At 42.6% G+C, this 25,673-nt stretch overlaps 1 protein-coding gene across 12 annotated transcripts in view; it reads left to right on the top strand.

Moving 5' to 3' along the window:
- Positions 1 to 284: 284 nt before the first annotated feature.
- The window catches only part of LOC140477023 (UDP-N-acetylglucosamine transporter TMEM241 homolog), a 225,545-nt gene continuing 200,156 nt past the window's right edge, over positions 285 to 25,673 (top strand). For all 12 annotated transcript variants that reach the window (XR_011960639.1, XM_072570135.1, XM_072570133.1 and 9 more), the window contains exons 1-7: positions 285 to 458; positions 3,510 to 3,556; positions 3,662 to 3,742; positions 4,548 to 4,629; positions 17,117 to 17,194; positions 23,912 to 23,937; positions 24,495 to 24,546. Coding sequence is in view for 11 of the 12 variants with exons in the window: in XM_072570135.1 (XP_072426236.1) it covers positions 393 to 458; positions 3,510 to 3,556; positions 3,662 to 3,742; positions 4,548 to 4,629; positions 17,117 to 17,194; positions 23,912 to 23,937; positions 24,495 to 24,546 (432 nt within the window). In the remaining variant the exon portion in view is untranslated. The remainder of the gene's footprint in view (positions 459 to 3,509; positions 3,557 to 3,661; positions 3,743 to 4,547; positions 4,630 to 17,116; positions 17,195 to 23,911; positions 23,938 to 24,494; positions 24,547 to 25,673) is intronic.

The raw sequence follows: 25,673 nt of genomic DNA, 5'->3' as shown, positions 1-25,673 counted from the left end.
TAGGGGATATTGCAGAGGGCTATTCTGGTGTTTCCGTTGTAGTGGATATTGGAAAGTGCTCTGCTGGTGTTTCCAGTTTTGGGGATATTGCAAAGGGATGTGCAAGATTTTCCAGTGTAGAGGATATTGCAGAGGGTTGTGCTGGTGTTTCCAGTGTAGGGGATATTGCAGAGGACTGTGCTGTTTTAGGGTACGGTTTGCCTGTCAGATGCAGTGGGGCTGTCCCTTTAAGAGCTTGGCCCGGAGCAGGATGTGCCGCTTATTGGTTCATCAGAGAGCGACGTTTGTGTAAAGATGGCTTCAGAGTGTTCCTGCTCTGAGTGATGATGTGGAGGATCTGCAGCTCTGGGTGATAGACCCTCTGGGTTTCTCCCGGCCGCTGCTACAAACCGATGTGGTTTAAGGGACCTGAGCTTGGTTTCTGCTTCCTGTTCATCGCTTCTTGTTTCACCAACAAGGTGAGCTGGTTTGGAAAAGGGGCAGGAAACACACACTGAACTTTCACCAGCTCTTTCCAACTCGGCTTTTAGCCCAGCTCAGCTCCATTTCCCCAGTCCCGTGTCCAGCTGGAGAGGTAATGTTGACCCTGTCTCCCTGCTGGTGAGCGGATGCTGTTGGGGTTTGGACATCTCGATTCTGGTGGTAACTGTTTGAACGTTCGTAAATTCTTCCAAATGGATCATTTGAAGTGGGTGGGGACTGGCGGTGAAATTGAAAGCAACATTGCTTTTTTTTGTATTCTAAGAGAGAGGAGTTTTGGCTTTGAGCGTACAGTGGTTTCTTTCTAGGACATTTCACTACAAAGTTACAGTGAGACTTCTTAACTGGGTTAATAGCACCAAGGAAGGCTCTAATTGTGCTACAGTTAGGTCATCAACTGTAAATAATTCAACTTGTATGTATTAATTCTGTGAAATAAATCAGTTTCCTACATGGACTTGTAGCCTAAAGCAGTTCATTTTATTTTATAGTTGGTTTTAACAGTTTTGGATTCCCTCACTGTTTGCATCAATCAGTACAGAACCATCCAGCTCTGGGTCCATCCTTTCTCTGATTTGACAATTTGGGTGCACTTTCTTTCTCATGCAATGAAGATTTCTACCTGTACCAGTCTTCTAGGCAGTGAGAGCCAGAGTGCTCCCCAAGCCCTGAGCTAACTCTTCTACCAATTACTTAATTCTAGACACCTGTTTATTGACTACCCCCGTTCCCCCATTTTATGGAGGGACTGTTCTTTCCGAACAGTTGCATATAACCCAGCAAGCCTTTATACGCCTCAGTTAAATCTCCACTCACGTTCCTCTGCTCCAAAGAAAACAACCCCAGCCTATCATGTTTTACTCACAGCTAATGTCCTCCATTCCTGACAGTACAATTTGAACTCTCCTGTGTGCCTTCTCTTGTGTTTACACACTTTAGGCAGTGCTCAAGCTGCAGTCTGATTACTATTTCACATGGCTGTGGCACTGCACCTTCCTACTGTTATATTCTAGGTCAGAAAAATAACATATCCTAAAGGTCTTTTTTTGATCAACTTTTCAACCTTTCCTGCTGTCTTTGGAGATTGTTAGCCATGTTTGAAGGTCCATTAGTTCCTCTATACTTCCTACCAATTGCTGTATATTCTTTTGCCTTGTTTGTCATACCCAAATGCACAATTTTTCACTTCGGCAGCCTGAATTCAATTTGATGCTTTTAAATTCACCTGATCATCTTTTTGCAGTCTTCTCCTCATCAATCACACTGCAATCTTTTTATGTCGTCTGTAAACCTGTTCATTATCCCCCTGTATTGAACCTAATTCTTTGATGTATGTCATGAATAGCAAGGCCCTAGTATTGAGTGAGCACTGTGAGGCAGCACTGGAAACAGCCATCCAGCCACACAAATGCCCATTCACTTCAGCCTTTGCTGAGGCAAGTTTGGAACCAACTTGCCACTTTTTAGATCTCACTGGCTTTAATTTTCTGACCAATCTACCATGATACCTCATCAAAAACCTTGCTAAAATCCAAGGGAACAATTTCAAATGTTTGCTTTTTTCACCCCCTTCAAAACTTGGAATCAGGTTTAATCAGTCATGACCTCTTTATACATGCATGCTCACTGTATTTGTTATTTAGACTGCTCGTCTGGCATTTATTACTGGATCAACCATGTGCCTTTCAGCCAAAAAGGGGCCTAGGAAATTTCCTTCAGTCCCCTCAATAAACTCACAACTCCTTATTACTGATTCAGTGTCTCTCACTGTCTCTAGATGAATTGTTTGTTCTTTTTAATTAATTCACAGGAAAACACGTGCTTGGGCAAGCCCAGTGTCGATTGGTGCCCCTTATTGCCCATGAGAAGTTAATGGTGAACTGCCTTTGTAAATGCGGTTGAGTGGCTTGCTGGGTAATTATAGAGGATAGTTAAAGTCAAACCACGTTTTTGAATTCACGTACAGGCCGGAACAGAAGAAATCCTTCCCTGACTGAAACAGATGAGTTTTTATGATAATTTCATTGTCTCTAATGTGAACATAAAAGCAGCAATAGACCATTCACCCCATCTACTCTGTGCTACCATTGAATCTGATTATGATTTTGATCTATCCAACTGCTATTTCTTGCAATGTCTCCCTATCTTTACATTGTATTTTAGATCAATTTTATTCATTGAATTTAAATTCCTGACTTTTCATGCTGGAATTTGGTTAGGTAATTAGTACAATCCTCAGATTCTCCAGTTTGCCAATAATTCAAAGCAGGTTTGACAGCATATGTAGAGAGAAAACCAGAATTAATATTGAGTCCAATATGACTTTTTGTTTTGGAGTTGAGGAGACAGGTGGAGCTATTAGTCCAGTAACATAACCACTCTCCTATGATACTGAATCATGCTGTTGTTACGTCTCGGTTTAACCTTTCCAAATGTTCTTGGTCGAGCTCTTTCTTTCATCCTCTATTATCTTATACTCATCCAATACTGTGCCCCATGCACTAATACTCATCAATTTCTATTTCCTATCAGACCCTCATTCATCAATACCTCAACTTTAAACTTCTCATTTTCCTGTTTCAATCTATCCAGAACATTCTCTCTCCTGACCTCAAACCTCTTCCCACAAGGCAATTCTGTAGGAAGTCCATTTTCCTATGAACTGCCTGCAATGTTTTCCTGTGTTTAAAAGCACTATATCAATGTTGGTTGGTCATTGATAATTGTTTGTCTGTTCAATGCCAAAAATGTTTACAGTATTGTTGTGTTCTTTATCCAGATATTATCTACTGTAAGCCTTAACAGCAAGGTTCATAGAATAATGAACTTAAAGGTAGATATGTAGCAATGAGTAAAGCTAGTGGTGAATTGGGGTAGTACGTGGGTGTTGCTCCATTGATAAAACTTGCCCAAAGGATATCAGAGTTTGAAAGTCCTTACTTCCAGGTTTGTATCACTTTAAGTACTTTGGCTTGAAATTTTGGTCTGAGTGCAAAGTGCAAGGATCTAATTGATCTTTTTTTCCCCAGTATGTCCTTTCACAACTGAAGTTTACTTATCCCACAATTTTTCAAGGGTGAGTATCAACCTCCAGTAATTTTGTAGCATTTAGAACTGCTGAACTGGCCCATAATTTGTTGTGAATTTAATACCTCTCCATTCCCTTTTTCTCCTTTTGCAGTTGGCAGACACTTGTGGGAAGTTTACTTCTTCTGACAGCCTGGAAACTAGGAAGGGTGGAAATCAGGAAAAATGCTCTATGGTAAGGAAATTGCGGTAAAATTATTTACTCCAACTAAAAGCATGTGCTGATCTCCAGACTTCAGATCCAGTGATCACACAGCTTTCAGCTTTTATGCCTAGACTGACTGATTTAGGCTAAATACATAAATCACAATTGAAAGACAGACTCTCAATTCCAAGTAAGTCATTGGGTTGTGTGAAACCAGCTGCAATGGTGTAGTTGTGTCTGGACAACTTATCATAGTGGATTCCAGATGCCTCACATCTTGCAAATTAATTTCAAAATAATCTGTCATAGCTTTCCATGTGCGCATTTGAACAACCAGAGAAGATATCAGAGAAAGATACAGTTTTCAATAGGAGTTTACTTATGGCATCCTGAAGTTACTCCAACCAATTTGAAACCCTAGACTGACTCCATAATGGAGTTTCCATTAGCCTGCTGAAGTGATGGTGGTTGGAAATTCTTTTTGACCTTCCTGAATCTAGAAGTTGAATGGTTATTAATCTGAGGAGCAAAATATTGCTGGGAAATTACTTTGAAACACCCTTCAGGCTCTCTGCCTGTATTCCTGATGAAGGGCTTTTGCCCGATACGTCGATTTTCCTGCTGCTCGGATGCTGCCTGAACTGCTGTGCTTTTCCAGCACCACTCTAATCTAGACTCTGGTTTCCAGCATCTGCAGTCATTGTTTTTACCTAGTAAAGTGATGAAACAAGCATTGTTAGTCAAGTGATATTAGCTCCAAGCAATGACATATCTAGGTGTATTAAAGGAATAAGATTTGATCTTATAGCTAACCATGTGATTTAAACTTTGATAGGTCTGCCAAGGTTTCCTGGATCCCTGGTGCATTACTGTTTGTGGGTAATATTTATGCAGGTTCCCGGGCATTATCTAAACTGGTAAGGATTTTTCTTTGGTTTAGGAAGGGGAGCTTTGGGGTGAGAAGGATGACTTGGATGAAGTGTTTTGTTGGACATTTGCAAACCATGTTGAAGCAGTCTATTTGCATTTGCAAATGCTGTATTAAGACTGGCATTTAAATGGTGTCTGTCAAGGGCTCAGAACAGCCTGTAAAGTGCTTTCTAGCTATTGAAGAACTTGAGAAGTGTAGTCACTGTTCCAAATGAGGTGGGCACTTTGCACACAGCAATGAAAATTAAATTTTAAATGCTGTACTTTTATTAAATCACAGCATTTTCAATGTTGTGCAAATTGAGCGAACTGCATCTGACTAGGTACAAAAACAGAAGTTGCTGGAAAAGCTCAGCAGGCACTGACAGCATCTGTGAAGAGAAACCAAAGTTAACGTTGCAGGTCCGGTGACCCTTCCTCAGAGGATGGGTTCTGAGAAAGGGTCACTGGACCCACAATGTTAACTCTGATTTCTCTCCACTGGTGCTGCCAGACCTGCTGAGCTTTTCCAGCAACTTCTGTTTCCACTTCTGATTTACAGCATCCGCAGTTCTTTCAGCAGACATTATCGGCACTCGTTTTCCTGATTTAAAGGCACTATATAAACGCAAGCCATTGTAGTTTGTGAGAAAAGTCGTGCAGCAGATGATTTCATCTGACCTCACCAAGGTTCACATCGAGGGTGGAGGGGTGCTGGTGCTGGTGGCTTGTATTTATGGGCTTGGGTTTGGGATTTCTTGCAATCGGTGCTGTCAGTAAGATAGTTTGCCCGTCAACATGTTGGTATCAGAAAATCAAGGGAGCAGTGCCCATAGTTTTCTCTTGACCAAAGTGGTAAGCATTGTACCAGCGATTCCGACATGCACATTACTGGATGAAGCTTCCCACCGGCACTGTAAACTTGGAACGTCAGAAATTAAGATTTTTTTGTTCTAGAGTATATTGACTGCTGGTTCTCCTGTGGGTTTGGAAATGTTGCTCAGTGAGTTGGCACAAATGTCACGTTTTACAGTATGTCTTTTATTCTAGCTTTGGTAAGTTGGACATTGAGGAAATTCAGTCAGCTCAAATTTGGGATTGCAATTTTAGTATTTAGTTTGTAAGAGTTTTGTAGCGCAGAGGTAATATCCCTCCCCCGTTGATCCGAAAGGTCCAGGTTCAAGTCCCACCTGCCCTGGAGGGGCATAATGTGTCCAAGCAGGTTGATGCAAAAAAATTTCATGTGAAGAGTTATTGCCCAAAGCTGAGTGTTTTATGGTGCATGGGTAACATCTCTACCTCTGGCCCAGAATTTCCGAGTTCAATCCCACTTTGGGATTGACGGCCACAGAGCTATGTCATAACATCCCTAAACAGTTTGATGACAAAACAAGGTCCCAAAGCTCTGTGCACCAAACCATCCTGGTGGAACCAATCCAATTATAATGGTGGGACTTTATCCAAAAAGCACATTCACAGTCTCAAGATTGAGTTGCATTGTAACTTGCATTAAAACATTCGTATCCATGTGAAGTAATCAGGTTAAAATCATGCATCAGAAGTGACAAAAATAGATTCAGCAGGTATAGGAAAGTAGTGGATTTTAAACGAAAATTAAATAAAAACTGAAAGAACTACAGATGCTGTAAATCAGAATCAAAAATAGAAATTGCTGGAAAAGGTCAGCGGGTCAAACAGCATCTGTGAAGAGAAATCAGAGTTAATGTTTTGGGTTGAGTGACCCTCAGGCTCTGCAAGTTTTGACCTGAAACGTTAGCACTGATTTCTCTCCAAAGATGCTGTTGGACCTGCTGAGCTTTTCTAGCAATTTCTATTTTTGTTCACTTCAACTTGATATTAATTTTGTTATATACTGACATACCACTTCAATCTTACAGACCAGAATTATATGTAAATTTCATCATTTAAGTGTTAGAGATATAGAGGCATTATGATCCAGAAGTAGACCATTAGGCCCATTGTTTTTGTGCCAACCCTTGTAGAACAATCCAATTAGTCTCATTCCTACTGTCACTGGAGCCCTGCAGATTTATTTCTATCAAGTGTCCATCCAATTTCATTTTGAAATAATTGATTGTCTTTGCATCCCTCACTCTTGTAGGGAGTTCCACCTTCACATTCCCACTGTATCTTTTGCCCAAAGCCTTCTATTCCCATTTCTGCTCACCTTTCTTTGTAGTATTAGCTAATGGGGACAGCATTTCTTTGTCTACCTTATTTAAACAATCATAATCTACATCTTTATCAGAATTCCTAGCTTCTCCAACCCCATCTTGTAGCTGCTCTGTACACTGGCAGCATTTGCTGTTCCTCTCTGAAAGGGGCCATGCATTCTTTTCGACTCATTATTATTCAACACAGCTTTGTAACAAGTGCTCAACATGTCTCTGGACTAGTTGGACCAAAGAGTCTTCTTTCATGCTGTATGACTCTATAAACTGTTGGCTTATTTTGGTGTCAGACCTTATTCCTTTGATTCCTGCCAGTGGCAGTAGCCATCTGTAATTTTCACCGCTCCCACCAGCTTCAGGCAGGAACCATGTTGCAAAATGACAACGCATCCCAATAATAAACCTGACCTTGTCCTTGCACTGGCACCATTTTAGGTATCTCTCCTGACCTGATTTCTGTGTCCTCCCAGCTGCTTATTTTCCAGCTCTGTAGAGCTTCCCAAAGGAACAACGACTCAAGCTGCATCGTCACTGAAACCCTTGTTCACGTTCCGTTACGTACAGGTTTCATTTTTCTCAACAATCACCAATCAGGTACGACCCACACAAACTCCAGTTTACCTGCACCTTCGCCCCCTAAGAGATGGTGATGTAGTGACAATATCACCGGGCTGGTAGTAATTCAGCGGGCTGAGCTAATGCTTCAGGGTCATAAGTTCAAATCCCATCACGGCAGCAGGAATTTAGATTTGTAAAGTCTGGAATTGAAAATGCACCCAGTCATGGTGACTATGGGACTATCATCAACTTGTCATAAAAGTCCATCTGGCTGATTAATGTCCTGTAGGGAAAAGACTCAGCCCTCCCATAATAGGTTGCTGTACGTGTGTCTTCAGAACCACAGAAACCTATTTGACTCTTAACTGTGCTTTGGCATGTTCTCTCAGTTCATTGGTGATCAGGGATGCCTTTTGCTTACCACTTCCCCCTATCACTGCTGACTCCAACCATCTTTCAGTTTGAAAATATTCATCCCTGTTTACAAACCCCTGACACTCTGTTCCCTTCCATTCCTGCACCTTCTTTAGTCTCAGCTCCCAGATTGTTCTATTCCTTGTCTCGTGTTTAGTGCAGCCACTCTCTGCTTCATCTTTTGAAAGAAAAGAAAGGCTTACAATGATTGCCATTTTCATGACCACCAGAGGTCCCCAAGTGCTTTACTGTGTTTGATGTGTAGTCATCGTAAGTATGAGAATAAGAGAGAATCAATGTGTACTCAGCAAATTCTCTCAAACAGTAGTCTAACATTGATCAGGTATTCTCCTTTTGGCATTACTAATTGAGGAATGAATATTGGTCAGGAGGTGGGTGAAAGCTCCATTGGTTTTCTTGGGATTAGCAGATATGAGCAGAGCATTGGCTGACTGATAGTAGGCCGAGAATGGAGATAATGGGGTCTTTTTAAGGATGGCAGCTGGTGACTAGTGGAGTTCCATAGGGGTCTCTGTTGGGACCAAACTATTCACATTATAGTCGAAAAGTGTGGCGCTGGAAAAGAACAGCAAGTCAGGCAGGATCCGAGGAGCAGAAGAATTGATGTTACGGGCATAAGCCCTTCATCAGGAAGTGGCGCGGGGGAGCTGAGAGATAAATTGGAAGATGGGAGGTGTAGCTGGGAAGGCGATAGGTAGATGCGGGAGTGTGATGATGATCGGGGAGGGGGGAGTGGATAGGTGGGAATGAAGATGGACAGGTCAAGAAGTCGGTACCAAGTTGGAGGGTTGGATCTAGGAAGAGGTGGGGGGGGAGAGGGGAGATAAGGAAACTGATGAAGTTGACGTTGATGCCGTGTGGTTGGAGGGTCTCAAGGTGAAAGATGAGGCATTCTTCTTCCAGTTGTTGGGTGCCTTGGATTTGGCAGTGGAGGAGGCCCTCCATCCCACTAATCTCCAGATACAACGCATCATCCTCCGCCATTTCCACCACCTACAATTAAACCCCATAACCAGAGAGATATTTCCCTCCCTACCCCTATCGGCAGAGATCGCTCCACTCCAGGCACCTTGCCGCCACAAGACATTCAAAACCTGCGTCCCACACCCCTAACCTCTGTCCAAGGTCCCAAAGATTCCTTCCACATCCAGCAGAGATTTTCCTGCATATCCACACTGTATCTGTTGCTGTCAATGTGGTCACCTCTACATTGGGGAGGCAGGACACCAACCTGCGGAATGTTTCAGAGAACATCTCTGGGACATATACACCAAACAACCCCACAGTCCTGTGGCTGAACACTTCAACTCCCCCTCCCACTCCGCCTAGGGCATGCAAGTCCAGGGCCTCCTCGACCACCAAAGTCTAGCCACCCAATGCTTGGAGGAAGAAAGCCTTATCTTCTACCTTAGGACCGTCCAACCACACAGAATCAACATTGACTTCGCCAGTTTCCTCCTCTCCACTCCCCCACATAATCCAGATCCAGCTCTCCAACTTGACACTACCTTCTTGAACTGTTCTACTTGAACATCTTCCTTTCCAGCTATCCGCTCTACCTTCCCCTCTTATGTATCACCATCACCCCCCCCCCACTTCCACATACCTATCGCCTTCCCAGCTACCTCACCCTCACCCTCACCCCCACCCTCCTATTTATCTCTCAGCCCCCTTCTCCCTCCACATTCCTCATGCCCGAAACATCGATTTTCCCTGCTCTTCAGATGCTGCCAGATCTGCTGTGCTTTTCTAGTGCCACACTTTTCGACTCTGATCTCCAGTCCTCACTTTCTCCTATTCACATTATACATTCGTGATCCAGACAAAGGAACTGAGGGCATGGTTGCTACGTTTACAGATGACGTAAAGATAGATGGAGGATCAGGAAGTAGGGAGGCGTGAAGAAGGGATTTGGACAAGTTAGGAGAGTGGGCAATGAAGTGGCAAATGGAATACAATGAGAAAGTGTGAGGTTATGCACTTTGGCAGGAAGAATGGAGGCCTAGAATATTTTCCAATGTGGGAATGACTTCAGAAATCTGTAACACAAAGGGACTTGGGAGTCCTAGTTTAGGATTCTCTTAAGGTTAACGTGCAGGTTCAGTGACAGTTAGGAATGCAAAGGCAATGTTAGCATTCATTCCAAGAGGACTAGAATACAAGAGCAGAGAAGTACTACTGGGGCTGTATAAGGTTCTGGCCAGACTGCATTTAGAATATAGTGAGCAGTTCTGGGCACCATATCTAAGGATGGATGTGCTGCCCTTGGCGACAGCCAGGCAAAGTGCAAGAATGATCTTTGGGGTAAACAGCTTATCGTGTGAAGAGTGATCGGGCACTGTGTGTCTATACACAGAATTTAGAAGGATGAGGGAGGATCTCATTGAAACCTGCAAAATACGAGAGACCTGGATAGCTTTGACATGGAGATGTATGAGACCTGAAAGCACAACCTCAGAATGAAGGGATAACTCTTTAGAAGTGAGATGAGGATGAATTTTATTTTGGCCAGAGGATGGTTCATCTGTGGAACTCATTGCTATAGAAAGCTGTAGAGGCTATTAAAGTGCTGAGTGTATTTAAGACAGAGCGAGGTTCTTGATTAGTCGGGGATGAAAGGTTATGGGGAGAAGGCAGGAGAATGGGGTTGGCTAACACATCAGTGATAATCCAAATGTACAGCATTGCTCAATTCTACTCCTATATTTTGTGGCCTTATCTCCCATGTGGGTCGATGGGAGCTCAATTTAAAAACTCCTCAGAAAGACAGCACCTCGGACAATGCAGTGCTCCCTCAATATCTGCTTTGAATTTTGTACTGAAGTCCTAGAGTGGGATTTGAACCCAGACCCTGATCCAGTTGAGTGCTACCAATTGATTGCAGCAAAGCTTTCAGCAGCAGGAACCTCTCATTCCTCTATGTAGTTCTGATGCTTTTCATGTGAAGTGTGTCCTCAAGGTTTCACTTTAGGGCTGTTTATCTATCTCTTCTGGTCTTGCTTAATGTCTGAACCCCATTCCAGTTCCTAAATTTCGAAATCTGAACTCTCTCTCATAAGTGACAAGAATAGTCTAACAAAGACAGATATTACATTTTTATTTCAGAAAAGGCACCCACAGTCAATTTTGACAGAAATGAATCACCTTGTAATAGAAGAGATGGCCCACCATTGAAAATTCCTTTTGAGGAAAAAAAAAATGAAGATTTTAAAAAATTGTTTGTCATTTATTGCAGAATCTGTTGTGACATAAATCAATCATTTCAACTAGGCACGGCAGAAATGCAACATAATTGAAAAGGATTAGATGGTTTTCTGCTTGCTAAATTGTGTTTAACCAATTCAATGGAATTCTTTTGAAGGAGTAACATGCATTGTGGATAATGGGAAGCCCATTGTCTTGGATTTCCAGAACTCATTTGACTAGGTTCAGCATAAAAAGTTATTGCTCAAAGAAAGAGCTCATGATCTATGGGGTAACATGGTAACAGAACATGAAAGATTGGCTGGCTGAAATAGTGTATATAAATGAATCTTTTTTTCAGATTGGTAACATGTGATGAGCTGAATCCTAAAAGGTTCTATGCTGGGCTGTCAACATTTTACAATTTGTATCAATAACTTGGATGAGGGGATCGAAATTATGGTGACTAAATTTGTTGATGACAGAAAAATAGTTAGGACAGTGTGTTGGGAAGATGACAGAACAAGAATACAGGCCAGCAGGAGTCTAACATGGGAAAATGTGAAGTTCTTCACTTTTGGCAGGAAGAACAGAAAAGTAGGTTATCGAGGTGTCCAGGTGAATGAGCCACAAAGTTAAAATGCAGGTAAAAGCATAGAATCAAGAAAACTTATGGGATGCTATTCTTTTTATAAGAGGAATTCAACACTAAAGAGAGAATGCTTTGCTGCAGTTATACAAGGTATTGATGAGACCACATCTCTCTCTCTGCAGTTTTGGTCTCCTTATTTACGGAACAATGTGAATGCATTGGTGGCAGATCAGAGGCAATTTACTAGTTTGATACCTAGCGTGGGCAGGTTATCTTATGAGGAAATGTTGAATGGCATTGGGCTTGTTTACGCTGGCATTTAGAAGAATAAGGACTTAATTGTTTGAAGTTCATTAGATCTTGATTAACCTTGACAAGGTGGACATGGAAAGGATGATTACTGTTGTGGGTGAGTCCAGAAATAGGGAACAATTAAAATGTGGGGTCTCCCTTTCTGGACAGAGATGGAATTTTTTTTTTCCCCTTCAGTGTGTTGTGCAATTTTGAAACTCTTGTGCCTTGTAAGACAGTGGAGGTACGATCATTGAATCGTTTTAAGGTGAAGTAGATTCTTGCAAAGTAAAAAAAATGGATGGCTACCAAGGGTAAATTAAAATGTGGAATTCAGAACACATACAGAGCAACATGATCTTGTTGATTGGCGGAACTGGCTTGAAGAGTTGAACAACATATTTTGTAAGTTTGCACACCAGAGCGAAACAAGAATTACCTGTTCCTGCAGGGAGAAAACACATAAAGGATTGAATATTAATGACACTCAAATTGGAATTAATCAGAGGAGCTAAGATATGTGGGGGGGGGAAGCATAATTGGGGAGGCAAAATGCACCAGGAAATACGAATTAGCTGTACTGCTCATCTCAGACTTTGTTTCAGGAAATATGGGAAAAAAATTAAGTGGAGTCAATGTAGAGAAGTGTGTGTGATGATCCCTACTACTAACAAACTTGAATTGCGTGGAAAGGCTGCAGAAACTTGGCATGTTTATGGGTGGGAGGCATTTGAGAGGTGACCTCACAGAGATATACAACCTCATAAATGCTTAGTAAAAGCTTGATTTGAGGTCCTACTCAAAATTCAGTTATGAGATTTAATCGAAGCAATACAACCAACATTTGTTAAAGAAGGATCTCTTACAGCCTTATCTTTTTGTAGAGTGAGATCAACCATGTCAACTGGATTTTGAGCAGAATCACTAAATTATTTTAAGTAACAATTAGTTACAGTTGTGGTGAGGAAATAAGTTTGATGCATTTATTAAGATAAAGCAAATGGCATTCTTACTCTATAAGTATCTTGGAAACAGCTTAATATTTTTTCCGATCTCAAGTTTTTGATTAGTTTCAGATCTGCCATCCATTCAGTTTTGGTTGGCTGACTGCAGAGTTGTCAGTCCTGTGGATCTGGTTCTGCTGCTTTCAGCCCCACCCTCTGTTACTTCTTAATGGACTCCTGTCCTGCAGGGTAAAAACAATGCCTGCAGATGCTGGAAAGCAGATTTTGGACTCGTGGTGCTGGAAGAGCACAGCAGTTCAGGCAGCATCCGAGGAGCAGCAAAATCGACGTTTCGGGCAAAAGCCCTTCATCAGGAATAAAGAGTGAGCCTGAAGCATGGAGAGATAAGCTAGAGGAGGGTGGGGGTGGGGAGAGAGTAGCATAGAGTACAATGGGTGAGTGGGGGAGGGGATGAAGGTGATAGGTCAGGGAGGAGAGGGTGGAGTGGATAGGTGGAAAAGGAGATAGGCAAGTAGGACAAGTCATGGGGACAGTGCTGAGCTGGAAGTTTGGAACTAGGGTGAGGTGGGGAAAGGGGAAATGTGGAAACTGTTGAAGTCCACATTGATGCCCTGGGGTTGAAGTGTTCCGAGGCGGAAGATGAGGCGTTCTTCCTCCAGGCGTCTGGTGGTGAGGGAGCAGCGGTGAAGGAGGCCCAGGACCTCCATGTCCTTGGCAGAGTGGGAGGGGGAGTTGAAATGTTGGGCCACAGGGCGGTGTGGTTGATTGGTGCAGGTGTCCCGGAGATGTTCCCTAAAGCGCTCTGCTAGGAGGCGTCCAGTCTTCCCAATGTAGAGGCGACCACATCGGTAGCAACGGACGCAATAAATGATATTAGTGGATGTGCAGGTAAAACTTTGGAGGTGGAAGGCTCCTTTAGGGCCTTGGATGGAGGTGAGGGAGGAGGTGTGGGTGCAGGATTTGCAGTTCATGCGGTGGCAGGGGAAGGTGCCAGGATGGGAGGGTGGGTTGTAGGGGGCGCATGGACCTGACCAGGTAGTCACGGAGGGAACGGTCTTTGTGGAAGGCAGAAAGGGGTGGGGAGGGAAATATATCCCTGGTGGTGGGGTCTTTTTGGAGGTGGCGGAAATGTCGGCGGATGATTTGGTGTATGCGAAGGGTGGAAGGTGAGCACCAGGGGCGTTCTGTCCTTGTTACAGATGGAGGAGTGGGGTCTGAGGGCAGAGGTGCAGGATGTGGATGAGATGCGTTGGAGGGCATCTTTAACCACGTGGGAAGGGAAATTGCGGTCTCTAAAGAAGGAGGCCATCTGGTGTGTTCTGTGGTGGAACTGGTCCTCCTGGGAGCAGATACGGCTGAGGAATTGGGAATATGGGATGGCGTTTTTGCAAGAGATAAGGTGGGAAGAGATGTAATCCAGGTAGCTGTGGGAGTCGGCGGGTTTGTAAAAAATGTCAGTGTCAAGTCGGTCGTCATTAATGGAGACGGAGAGGTCCAGGAAGGGGAGGGAGGTGTCAGAGATGGTCCAGGTAAATTTAAGGTCAGGATGGAATGTGTTGGTGAAGTTGATGAATTGCTCAACCTCCTCGCGGGAGCATGAGGTGGTGCCAATGCAGTCATCAATGTAGCGGAGGAAGAGGTGGGGAGTGGTGCTGGTGTGATTACGGAAGATCGACTGTTCTACGTAGCCAACAAAGGAAGTGGGAGGATTCGAAGGAGAAATCGTTAAGGGTGAGGACCAGTTCGGCCAAATGAATGAGAGTGTCGGTGGAAGGGTACTGTTGGGGACGTCTGGAGATGAGAAAACGGAGGGCTTGGAGGCCCTGGTCATGTTGGATGGAGGTGTAGAGGGATTGGATATCCATGGTGAAGATGAGGCGTTGGGGCCGGGGAAATGGAAGAATCGGAGGAGGTGGAGGGCATGGGTGGTGTCTCGAATGTATGTGGGGTTGGTTGGTTGACAGTGGTGTGAAATGATTGCTCTTGTGAAGTAGTGACTAACTTTGACACATTGCTTCAAGCAATGATTAAAACACTGACAGCATTTGAATGTGTGCCAAGTTTTTGTAACGAAAGGTTTCCTGTAGGATATTTTTATCAGTTGTCTTCAGGAAATCTGTGAAATCCTAACTACTGTGTTGCTTCATCCAATGAACCATACTCCAGTCAAACCATATTTCTCCTTAATAAATCCATGCTTTAGATTAACTGACAGGACAGTTGCTCACATTGCAGCTACAATGGAATTGCTTGACAACTTAACAGTCTGTTTATAAAAATTAGGAAATTACACTTTGTTTGTTACATACAGTACCACACTCAAGACATAATTGAAGATACCCATAAGCCAAAACCTAGAGAGCCCAGCAAACTCATTTATGTGCAAATGTAAAGGTAGCTACTCGTTTCCAAAATTGATTGCAAAATTAATAAGGATGAGCATCCCATCACAATTCACCCAACCTTGAAGTCTCTAAGATCTCTCCAATGCAGCCAATTTTTTTCTTCAATGATTACAGTGATTCACAACTATTCCATAGATTGATTTATGTGTGCAGGAGAATATCCTCAATCCTGAATTTATTTTACATTTGTCTGAATCCTTGTTCCTCCACACATTATCCCAATTTATTTTGTATTAAAGTAATAAACTAGAGTTATTATTCTTTAACTATCTCCCTATATGTGCTGATAAAGCTATATCTTGGATGTCTCCTTTGCAGACAGAAAAGCCTAAAATTCCACATCTCTCAGTTGTTTTGATATTCCTGCCCACTTCTGAGCTCTGCACTGCACTGCTTCCAACACTGACCTTACTTGGAAGTCTGTGATCCGAGCTGGTTACAATATTCGAAGTGCGGTTTGCAGGGACTTCTGTGAAGATCTCGTTTGACTAGTATTTAGCCTGTCTAGTTCAGTAGTTTGAAATCCCACCTGCTTTGTTCAGTGTTGCTCCTGTCAGGCTGAATGTATTGTCTTTGTAATTTTTTTTTTCTTCTAATCAACCTGCCCAGGGCTGTTACTGTACACCTCTGAAACAGGTGGGACTTGAACTCTGGTTTCCTCTGAGAAAGTGAGGACTGCAGATGCTGGAGATCAGAGCTGAAAAATGTGTTGCTGGAAAAGCGCAGCAGGTCAGGCAGCATCCAAGGAGCAGGAGAATCAAAGTTTCAGGCATAAGCCCTGCTTCAGAAATGAGGAAGATGTGCCAAGCTGGCTAAGATATCGCATTCTCGACGCCCCTCCCCCAAGTCCCTCCTCCCTACCTTTTATCTTAGCCTGCTTGGCGCACCTTCCTCATTCCTGAAGGGCTTATGCCCGAAACATCGATTCTCCTGCTCCTTGGAGGCTGCCTGACCTGCGCTTTTCCAGCAACACATTTTTCAACTCTGGTTTCCTGGTCCAAAGGTAGAGACACTACCCCTGTGCCAGAAGAATCCTCCCATGTATTGCTTCATCTGAAATTTCTAAACCTCTTTCACTTAAACCAAATACTCCATGAATGGTGTGATTTATACTTTCCAGTTTTACCTTTTACATCCCATTTAATTCCCCTATTATTATCGCTGTGTTGTACTGGTATTTAAGAAGCCACTGGATATAAATATTTGCCACTGGATATAAATGTTTCTGTTATTGTCGATTATAGCCTGTTTCACTGTGGCATCTGCAGGTGCTCTGTGGCTAGATCGGCTGCCCTTTTTTGTTAGTTGCCTGCGTTACAGACAGGACCCGTGCCGAGTGTCTGTCAGTTGACTCTTGTATCTTAAAAAGTGAGGGAATTTAGCAGGATACGTAGTAAAAATGCAGAAGCCATTCAGACCTGTGAGCACCAATTCCAATCTCCCTTCCCATTTTTTTTTAAAAAAGAAGCATTTTGATCTTTCAGTTCTTAACATTGCCATTAGGTGGAGTGCCAACTATTTCTGACTATTCAACTTCCTCTCCATTCAAGAGGCCTGCTTCATGCTGTTACTAAAAATGAAAACAGCCTGGGATTATTTAAGGTGGTTTAATTGTGTGTATACATATTCAGATATGTTTAAAGCTCTTTTCTTCCACATGCCATTTGCACTGTTAAAGCTACAGTGTAATATGTCTACAAAAGACACTTACTTTCTAGTGGGTGATGAATCCTTCTTAAATCCCTTTCTTCATAAATAAATAAATGTAAATCATTCAGCTGCCTTTTGGAGATGAGCCTTACAGCAGAATTCCAGCATTAGTTTGAAAAGTGACCTTGATCTCCTTATTAACTTTTATTATTTATTTCTTACAGCCTATTCCATTCTTCTTGCTGCTTCAGAATACATCTGAGGTTATTGTCACCACATGTCTGAAAATTGCCAGAAAAGAGGTACAGTCTAACAGTGCATTGTTTTCCTTTTGATGTTTGAAGCTAGACTGAGGCAGGTTTTGCATGGTGTCTGTTTTAAACAGTATCAGATTAATAAACATGAAAAATTAGGTGTCAGTCTAACTCTTACCATTGTGGTCCCATTTTAAAAGAATTGAGTATTGCTGTGACCCTCGGTGTGGTGAGTGAGGTGGGAGGTGAAGGGCATGGAGGGTGGGGAAGGGGGTGTGGAGATGTGGGGAAGAGTGAGTGGATAGCTGTTGGGCTGTGGTGGATGGTCAGTTGGGGGTGGACAGTTGTGGGAATGGATAGCTGTTGGGTTGGGGGGGGGGGGAATGGAGGGCTGTGCAGATTGGGAAGCCTTTGGGATTGGAGGAAGAATACAGCTGTGGGGGTTGGAAGAGTTGTTGGAGAGATGGGGGAATGGGGGGGGGGGTGGTTTTGGGGTTGTGGGAGGGGAATGCAAAGCTATGGGGGAGAGAGTGGAAGGCTATGGGGAAGGGGGGTGGAGAGGTTTCTGGGGATGGGCCGGGGGGATGCAGAGCCCTGGGTGTAGGGGGGATGGTTGATTGTGGGTTGGGGGGTGATGGGATGGGAAGATGCAAGTGGGGGAGGTGGTTGGATGGGGAAGAGGGTTGGAGAGCTGGGAGGGGGTGGTTTGGGAGGGTAGTGAGTTGGGTGGTGTAGTTGGTAAGCTTTGAGAGTTGGTATAACGTAGAAAGCTTTAAAAGCTGCAGATTTGAAAAAGAAGTAAAGCTAGCTCTCCAGAGTTTTTCAGAACAGGAATTGGGTCTCAAAAGATTGTCCAGTCGGATCATGCCCACGACGTTCAAAAGAATCCAAGAATCTAAAGGGCCCGTGACTCACTCAAGTCAGTGCTTTGTGCCTGCCATTGGTAGTTTGGAATTCGTGACTGAAAATTACAGCTGGGCCCGAACCATGAGCTTTGAGCTTAGTCTGTTCAGCTTGCCCCTGGTAGCTAGGGCATCAAAGCTAAATACTTCCTGGCTCCCCTATCATTTGTAGGGCTACTTTTTACTGATCAGATTTAATTTGCTGCGTGCTTTGATCAGTGCTCCTGCATTTCAAGACAATGCCGTTTTGATGGTCTAAATGTCCAAATGTTGACATGCTATCAAATTTATTACCAACAGACAGCCCTAGTTCAACACTGATTGTACATCTAACTTGGTATAACTGAGTGTCACTGTTCTCTAGAATTTCTGTCCCTGTTTAACTTTCTCTCACACCCAAGTAATATATTGATATCCTTTCATATAATGCCAACTCCACTGTAACAGCTGTTGCTGACACCTGAATAGAGTCTCATAAACCTCATTAAAAATACAAGAGTAATCGGCCACATTTGGTTGTTGGACTGATGCTGGTAATGAGATTGATCAGTGTGTGCTAGAAAAGGGAAGGCCAGCCCATTTACAAGGTTTTTAGTGTGATCCAATCTTCAAAGTAGGTCAGTCTAATTTGTCAGCTATTGGTTAAACCTGTGATATCTAAAATGCCGTTTTGTGTTCTCTGAACCAACACTCAAAAGAAAATTTTTTGACTGTAAGCAAAAGGAACAAAAAATAAGAAAGTAAAATTACTGCAAATGCAAAAAAAACCAAGTTTGACTGTACACAGAAAATATAGATTTGTCCATCAAGTTTTATCAAATCTTGAACCAGGAAATCATGGTGACCCCCAAAAAGGCTGAGCAAAAAGGAATGGGGAGGGAGAGAGAATGAGATAGAAATTAAGAACCTGTGACCCTGTCGCAGCAAGAAGTCAATTAGTTTGAACGGTCAGCAGATTCTCTCATGTGTAACCTGGTTCTATACAAGACATCTGTGACACAGTGGAAAGGTTATTTAGGTTAGATTCCCTACAGTGTAGAAACAAGTCCTTTGGGCCAACCAGTCCACACCAACCCTCTGAAGGACAACCCACCCAGACCCGTTTCCCTCTGACTAATGCACCTAACACTTTGGGCAACTTAGCATGGCCAATTCATGTGGCCTGCACATCTTTGGACTGTGAGAGGAAGCCGAAGCTAACACACGCAGACACAGGGCGAATGTGCAAACTTCACACAGCCAGTCGCCCGAGACTGGGATCGAACCTGGGACCCTAGTGCTGTGAGGCAGCAGTGCTAACCACTGAAAGATTTTTAGGAAAGGCATGAAAGTAGCTCAGTTTAAAGATTGTGCACAGAAAAGAAATGAGTAAAAAATGGACCTGCACTTGGCCTCACAAGGCTAAAGAAGATCACCATGATTATCGAATAAACTGCATTGGTTTGGAGGAATTGGAAGCAATTTGATGTCTTACACAAGAACAGTTTGAGGTCCCTGAATTATAGTAAAGATAAAACTGAGTGTGTAAGTCGTGTATATCTGGTACAGTTGGAGCATTGATGAGCAAGAGCAGTTAGCAAACTGGGATAATGGAAGATTAAGCGAGTGTGTTGTACACGGGATATCCCTCCTGAATGTGGAAATGTTAGAGGGAGACAATTTGCTTAGTTATCTCCCCATATATACACACTTCAGTAAAGATTAATTCTGGTGTCCATAAGAAGTAGGAACAGAATGAGGCCATTCAGCCCATCCTGTCTCAGTGAGATGATGGTTGATCTGGTAATCCCCAACTTCACTTCCTGCCTTTTCCCATAATCCTTGATTCCCTTGCTAAGTAAAAATCTGTCTATCTCAGCCTTGATTATACTTTACGATCCAACCTTGACTGCACACTGCAGTAAAGAATTCTACAGATTCATTACCTACTAAGAGAAGAAATTCCTCTTTAACTCTTTCTTAAATGAGTACCCTGTCTTCTGAGGTTTTCTCCTGTGGTCCTAGACTTTCCCACAAGGGGAAACGGCCTTTTACACACTGACTCTGTCAAATCTCCTAAATAGGTTGTATGTTTTAATAAAATCACCTCCTCATTCTTCCAAATTCCAATGAGTACAGCTCTAACTTAGTCAACTTCTCATTTTAAAAATGAGTCTCCATTCCTTGGGCAACCTAGTGAGCTCTCTCCGGTCTGCTTCCCATACCAATATATTTTTCCTTAGATAAGGGTCCAGAACTGTTCAGTTTTCCAACTGTCACTTGACTAGTGCCTTGGATTGTTTTGGCGAGATTTCCCTATTTTTAAACTCCATTCCCTTTGAAATTCTATTTGTCTTTCCTCTTACCTGCTGACCTTGGGTGCTAGCATTTTTTATGATTCATTGACGAGGGCTCCCAAATCCTTCTGTGCTGGAGCTTTCTGCTATCTTTTTCTGTTTAGGTAGAGTCCAGCTCCTCTATTCTTGCTGCCAAAGTGCACGACCTCCTGTTTTCTGCATGTATTTCATCTGCCAAGGGTTGTACCCACCCACTTAACCTGTCTGTATTTTTTTATTTCAAAAAATACTTTGTTCATAAAAACTCTCTTTGTGCATACACATTGTCACAAAAGCAGTTCGGTTTTGTGCAGTTACATGTCAAGTAAATAAACAAAGCATTGTACTTTGACTCTATCTAAAAGACCAAAGACCTCTCTTGCACATACAATACTAATATTTGCATGTGTTTGAGGCACTAGGAGGGTCTGATAACTGAACAGTTGCCCATTTACCCTCAGACAGTTGTCTTTCTCCACTCCATCTTAACTGCAGCTGCCACAGGTTTTATTGCATGTGTCAGCACGTAGTCCTGGACCTTGAAATGTGCCAGTCTGAAACACTCAGTCGGCGTCAACTCCTTGTTCTGGAAGACCAACAAGGTTCAAGCAGACCAAAGAGCGTCTTTCACCGAGTTGATGGTTGTCCAGGCACAGTCAATGTATGTCTTTGTGTGTCCCCAGACTGTAGAGTCTAGAGTCCTGCGTCATGCAGCTGCTTGGGATGAACCTTAATCTGGGAGAAAGTGAGGATTGGAGGTCAGAGTCAAAAAAAGCAATGCTGGAAAAGCACAGCCGGTCAGACAGCATCTGATGAGCAGGAGAGTCAACGTTTCAAGCATAAATTCCTGATTAATGCTCAAGACGTCGACTCTTCTTGGATGCTGCCTGACTGGCTGTACTTTTCCAGCACCACATTCTATGAACCTTAACCTGTCTGTATCCCTCTGAAGACTCTTTGGGTCATCCTTTTCAATTGTCACTTTTCTCTGATTGATTGATTGTACATTCCTTTCTCTCTGTATCTATTACCATCTAGATGAGAAACATTTTAATTCCCTCCGTGCCAAAATTAAACTATATAGATATGTGAGCTCTGTGCCTTGCAGACAGCTGTAATGTCACTACCACTCTAAGCCAGGTTTGCAAGCCTTTTGCAACTCTTTTCAACAATGTTTAATTCCATTTGGCATTCCACCGATGATGAGGAATTGGATGCCATCTGCGTCAGCGAGCAGCATGAATACATAGCTTAGGCTAATTAGCGACACACAATGCTCACAGCACAAGTAATGCATTTCCAACAAGCAAAGGTCAAAGCAGCATTGCTTGAACTTCAGAGGAATGGATATAGTTGGATTATCAATCATCATTGTCCAGTGGTTGTCATTGGGCAGAAGGTAGTTGGATCAGGCACGTTAACACTGAGTTACTTGGATGTTCTGTAAAGAGTGAGCCACTTCCATACCCTAAAGCTTCTTCACAATCTGTGAGACTCCAGCCAGGAGGGTGATTGATATTTGCTACGTACCTGAATGTGTACAGCTGCAACAACACTTGAGACAGTTAAGTAATGGTTGCTTTCTCCTCTCTGTCACTGAGTATCATATCTCCCTTCCCTATGAATGCACTATGGCTGCAGCAACTTGCCAAACATTAATCAATGATGGCACATGCCCGTCCCACCAAAAAGGACAGGAGTAGCAACATAATAAGGGAACCAGTGCTTCCACTCCTTACCAACTCCTATCATCCGTTATTAATTTGGAAACATGCTGCCTCACCATCCGTATCACTGAGTCAAAACCTGGAATTTCCTATCTAATACAATAGTGCTCCCACAAAAGGTCACCAGAACATTTACCCTCACAATACCATTATGGGGGCAAAAGAAGGGCAGGAAATGTGCTATCTTCAGCATTATCCACATGCGTATACTGGAAGTATACATCTACAGTGCAGTTATACAATAAAAAGTGAATGAACTTATGGGCGGCACGGTGGCACAGTGGTTAGCACTGCTGCCTCACAGCGCCAGAGACCCGGGTTCAATTCCCGTCTCAGGCGACTGACTGTGTGGAGTTTGCACGTTCTCCCCTTGTTCTGCGTGGGTTTCCTCCGGGTGCTCCGGTTTCCTCCCACAGTCCAAAAGATGTGCAGGTTAGGTGAATTGGCCGTGCTAAATTGCCTGTAGTGTTAGGTAAGGGGTAGATGTAGATGTAGGGGTATGGGTGGGTTACGCTTCGGTGGGGCGGTGTGGACTTGTTGGGCCGAAGGGCCTGTTTCCACACTGTAAAGTAATCTAATCTAAACGCTGCTTTTTGTGAATGGTTTTGAATCTGCTCTATCCACCTTCACACCTCTGTATTGAGGACTTTTGGTTTCAAAATAAAGTTAGTCAACCTTGACTTTCTACTAAGTACAAATTGACAGCAGAATATCAAGAACGTAGAATAGTATAGCACAGGAACAGGCCCTTCAGCCTGTCATGTCTATGTTGACCGTGCCATTCTAAACCAATCCCACCTGCCTGTATCTGGTCTGTGTCACTCTATTCCCTGCCTTAAATGTTGCCATCGCATTTGCTTCTACCACTTTTTATGACGACGTGTTCTAGGCACCTTCCACTCCGTGTAAATACACCTTGCTTCACATATCTCCTTTCAATTAACACCTTAAAGCTAAGGCCCTAGTATTTGACGTGTACTCCCTGGGAAAAAGACTGCCTATCAACACTACTCATGCCTCATAATTTCATTAACTTTTACCAGATCGCTCCTCAGCCTCTTAATGCTCGACTGAAAACAATCCAAATCTATCCAACCTCTCCTTATAGCTAATAGACTCTAATTCAGGCAACATCCTGAGAAACTACTTCTGCACCCTCTCCAAAGCCTCCACATCCTTCCATTAGTGTTCTGCAATCAGAACTACACCCAATACTCCAAATATGGATAAACTAAATGTTGAAGTGTTCAGGATTGAATTTGTGTTTGCTGCTTGCAGGAGTCTGAAGGAGGAGTGAAAGTATTGTGCTCTTTTAAAGGCTGGTCTTTCTCTGCGAGTAGGTTGAGGGCATGTTGTAACCTGGAGATAATTTATTACAATGTCAAATCCAAATTTTAGAACGGTATTGTTATCTATAGTGCTATTTCTTGCACTTGTGAACACAAAATGTCATAAAGTCGCCTGGTAAGATTAAAAGAAATGCTGTCTTATGGAGGGTTATTGAAATAAGGAATGCATTACAATAAGAGGCTTTTAAAATGAAGTACATTGTGACAAGTGGGAATTAGATTAACACTTCAAAAAATCTCTAACAATATTTTGAAACGTGAGGAAATGTGCTTCGACTGGATAGCTTCACTATTAAGACAAAACCTTGACTGGTTTGATAGATCAAAAGGTCTCGCCTTGTGATTTCTGTTTCACATTTGAACATAAACTAGCTTAAATGTTGACGCTGTGCTTCAGAAAGTAAAGCAAAATACTGACAATCAAGTTGTAACTGATTACAAATCATTGTTTCTTAATTCTTCTTTTACACAGAAGTTGTCTTGGCTGAAGTTCCTCGGGTATGTTTGTTCAGTGACCTATTGATATCTTACTCTTTTGCATATTTGTCAAATGTTATAGATTACAGTCCCTATTGAATGAATGTTTGCAGAATGTTGAACAGTTGAAGAGTGGTGTAGTTTAACACTGAGTACATACAGGAGATGCCGTATGAGGTGAGGGAAAACTAGGTGGGTGACCTCCATACGCAAATTCAAATTGTGTAATGCCGTGAATTGATCACCAAAGTAATTTTGGAATCTGCAGTTAATCGATGGAGGCAGTAGACAGTAGATCTAGAGGAAATTCAAGTTGATAAACAATACACTGATTTGCATCAGGAAAAAAATATCCTTTAATAGAAAAGGCCGTGGAATTCACCTATCAAAGAGAATTAAAAACTACTGAGGTTAACAAATGACGGAGCACGTTTGGATCAAGTAGCCTTTATGCTGAATGCATACTATAATCTTAGTTATTCTATTAAAGCAGTGCAGAATTCCATTGCTAAGGAATGTTTATAAGGTAAAACATGACTGGAGCTTACTAATTTTGTATCTGGATGCTTCTCTTTCAGTATGTTTATGTTTCCTTTATCTGCTGTCATTTTGGCATACAATGACTCTCAGGTAAGTGAGTGACATCTGTCCTATGAACTATTTGTTTGATAATTTGATATCCTTAATGCATTTTATTGTTTCTTCACAGAATGTAGGTGTTGGTCACTGGTGGGTCAGAGTGGAGTGTGCGTATATGATTTCTGCCAATGACCCCCTTTCCCCCATCAGCTCTTACTCTTTCTTTAAAAGACATAAACAGAAAAGCCAAGCCCCTCAACACTGTGTCATTAGACACTCCTGGATGAGGACAGCTCACTCTGCTCTTTTTTGTTTTAAACAGAAAAGTTTCCTGAACGCTTTGGAGGTCAAAGGTCCCTTGACTCTTGAGCAAAACTACATCAACTTCTTAAGATAACTTTTTTAAAAATCTGTTTAAAAAGGCTTGATTGAAAGTTCATGAGGGCTGGGTTAAAAGTTTGAGATGCTTTCAGATAGTGGAAGGGGCAGAGAAGTTTACTGATAAGTAAGGCTCCCAGAGCTGACCGCTGATCATCCCTGTTCCCAGGATCCACCATACATGGAAGAATAAACTCCTTTTCTAGCACTGGAGGGTGCAGCACATCTAATAATCTATATTTCCCGACACTTGAAATAAAAATGCCCATGTTAGCACCAAATCCTATGAACTGTGATATCCCAGTGGGAGATAATACCCTTTTATGACCTTGACTCCAAACAACACAGGAGCAGAATTAAGATACAGAGTCAAGTTTGTAATGAATTAATATTAATTTCCATACTCTCTGAATTAATTACACCATAGTTTTGAACCAACTTCTGACACAAGGTATACTTTTTGTCATCTTTTCTGCCATCCCCCACCCAGTGCAACAGAACAACCCAGTGAGGCACTTCTGCTAGAAGCACATTGTGCGGGGAATTATTTTAAAGCAGCATATCTTATTACTTCAGGAATAGCAAGCCTATGCACTGACACACTAATTACAGAGTCTTTTATGCCAAAATTATTCTAATCAAACGCTGAGAAGACCATGGCTTATAATTATTTGTGCATAGTATGAGATTAAAGTGCCATAAATTCGTGTTATCCAGTGCTACAAGCTGCTTCCTGGGTGACAATGGCCTGCTTCCAAGCCTGTGCTTACATTTCTTACGTGCGTCCTTTGGTGGGAGTG

The sequence above is a fragment of the Chiloscyllium punctatum genome, chromosome 5, assembly GCF_047496795.1.
Source record: "Chiloscyllium punctatum isolate Juve2018m chromosome 5, sChiPun1.3, whole genome shotgun sequence".
Classification (NCBI taxonomy): Eukaryota; Metazoa; Chordata; class Chondrichthyes; order Orectolobiformes; family Hemiscylliidae; genus Chiloscyllium; species Chiloscyllium punctatum.
The sequence above is the reverse complement of the archived record's forward strand: the minus strand, read 5'-3'. Positions and strand labels throughout refer to the sequence as shown.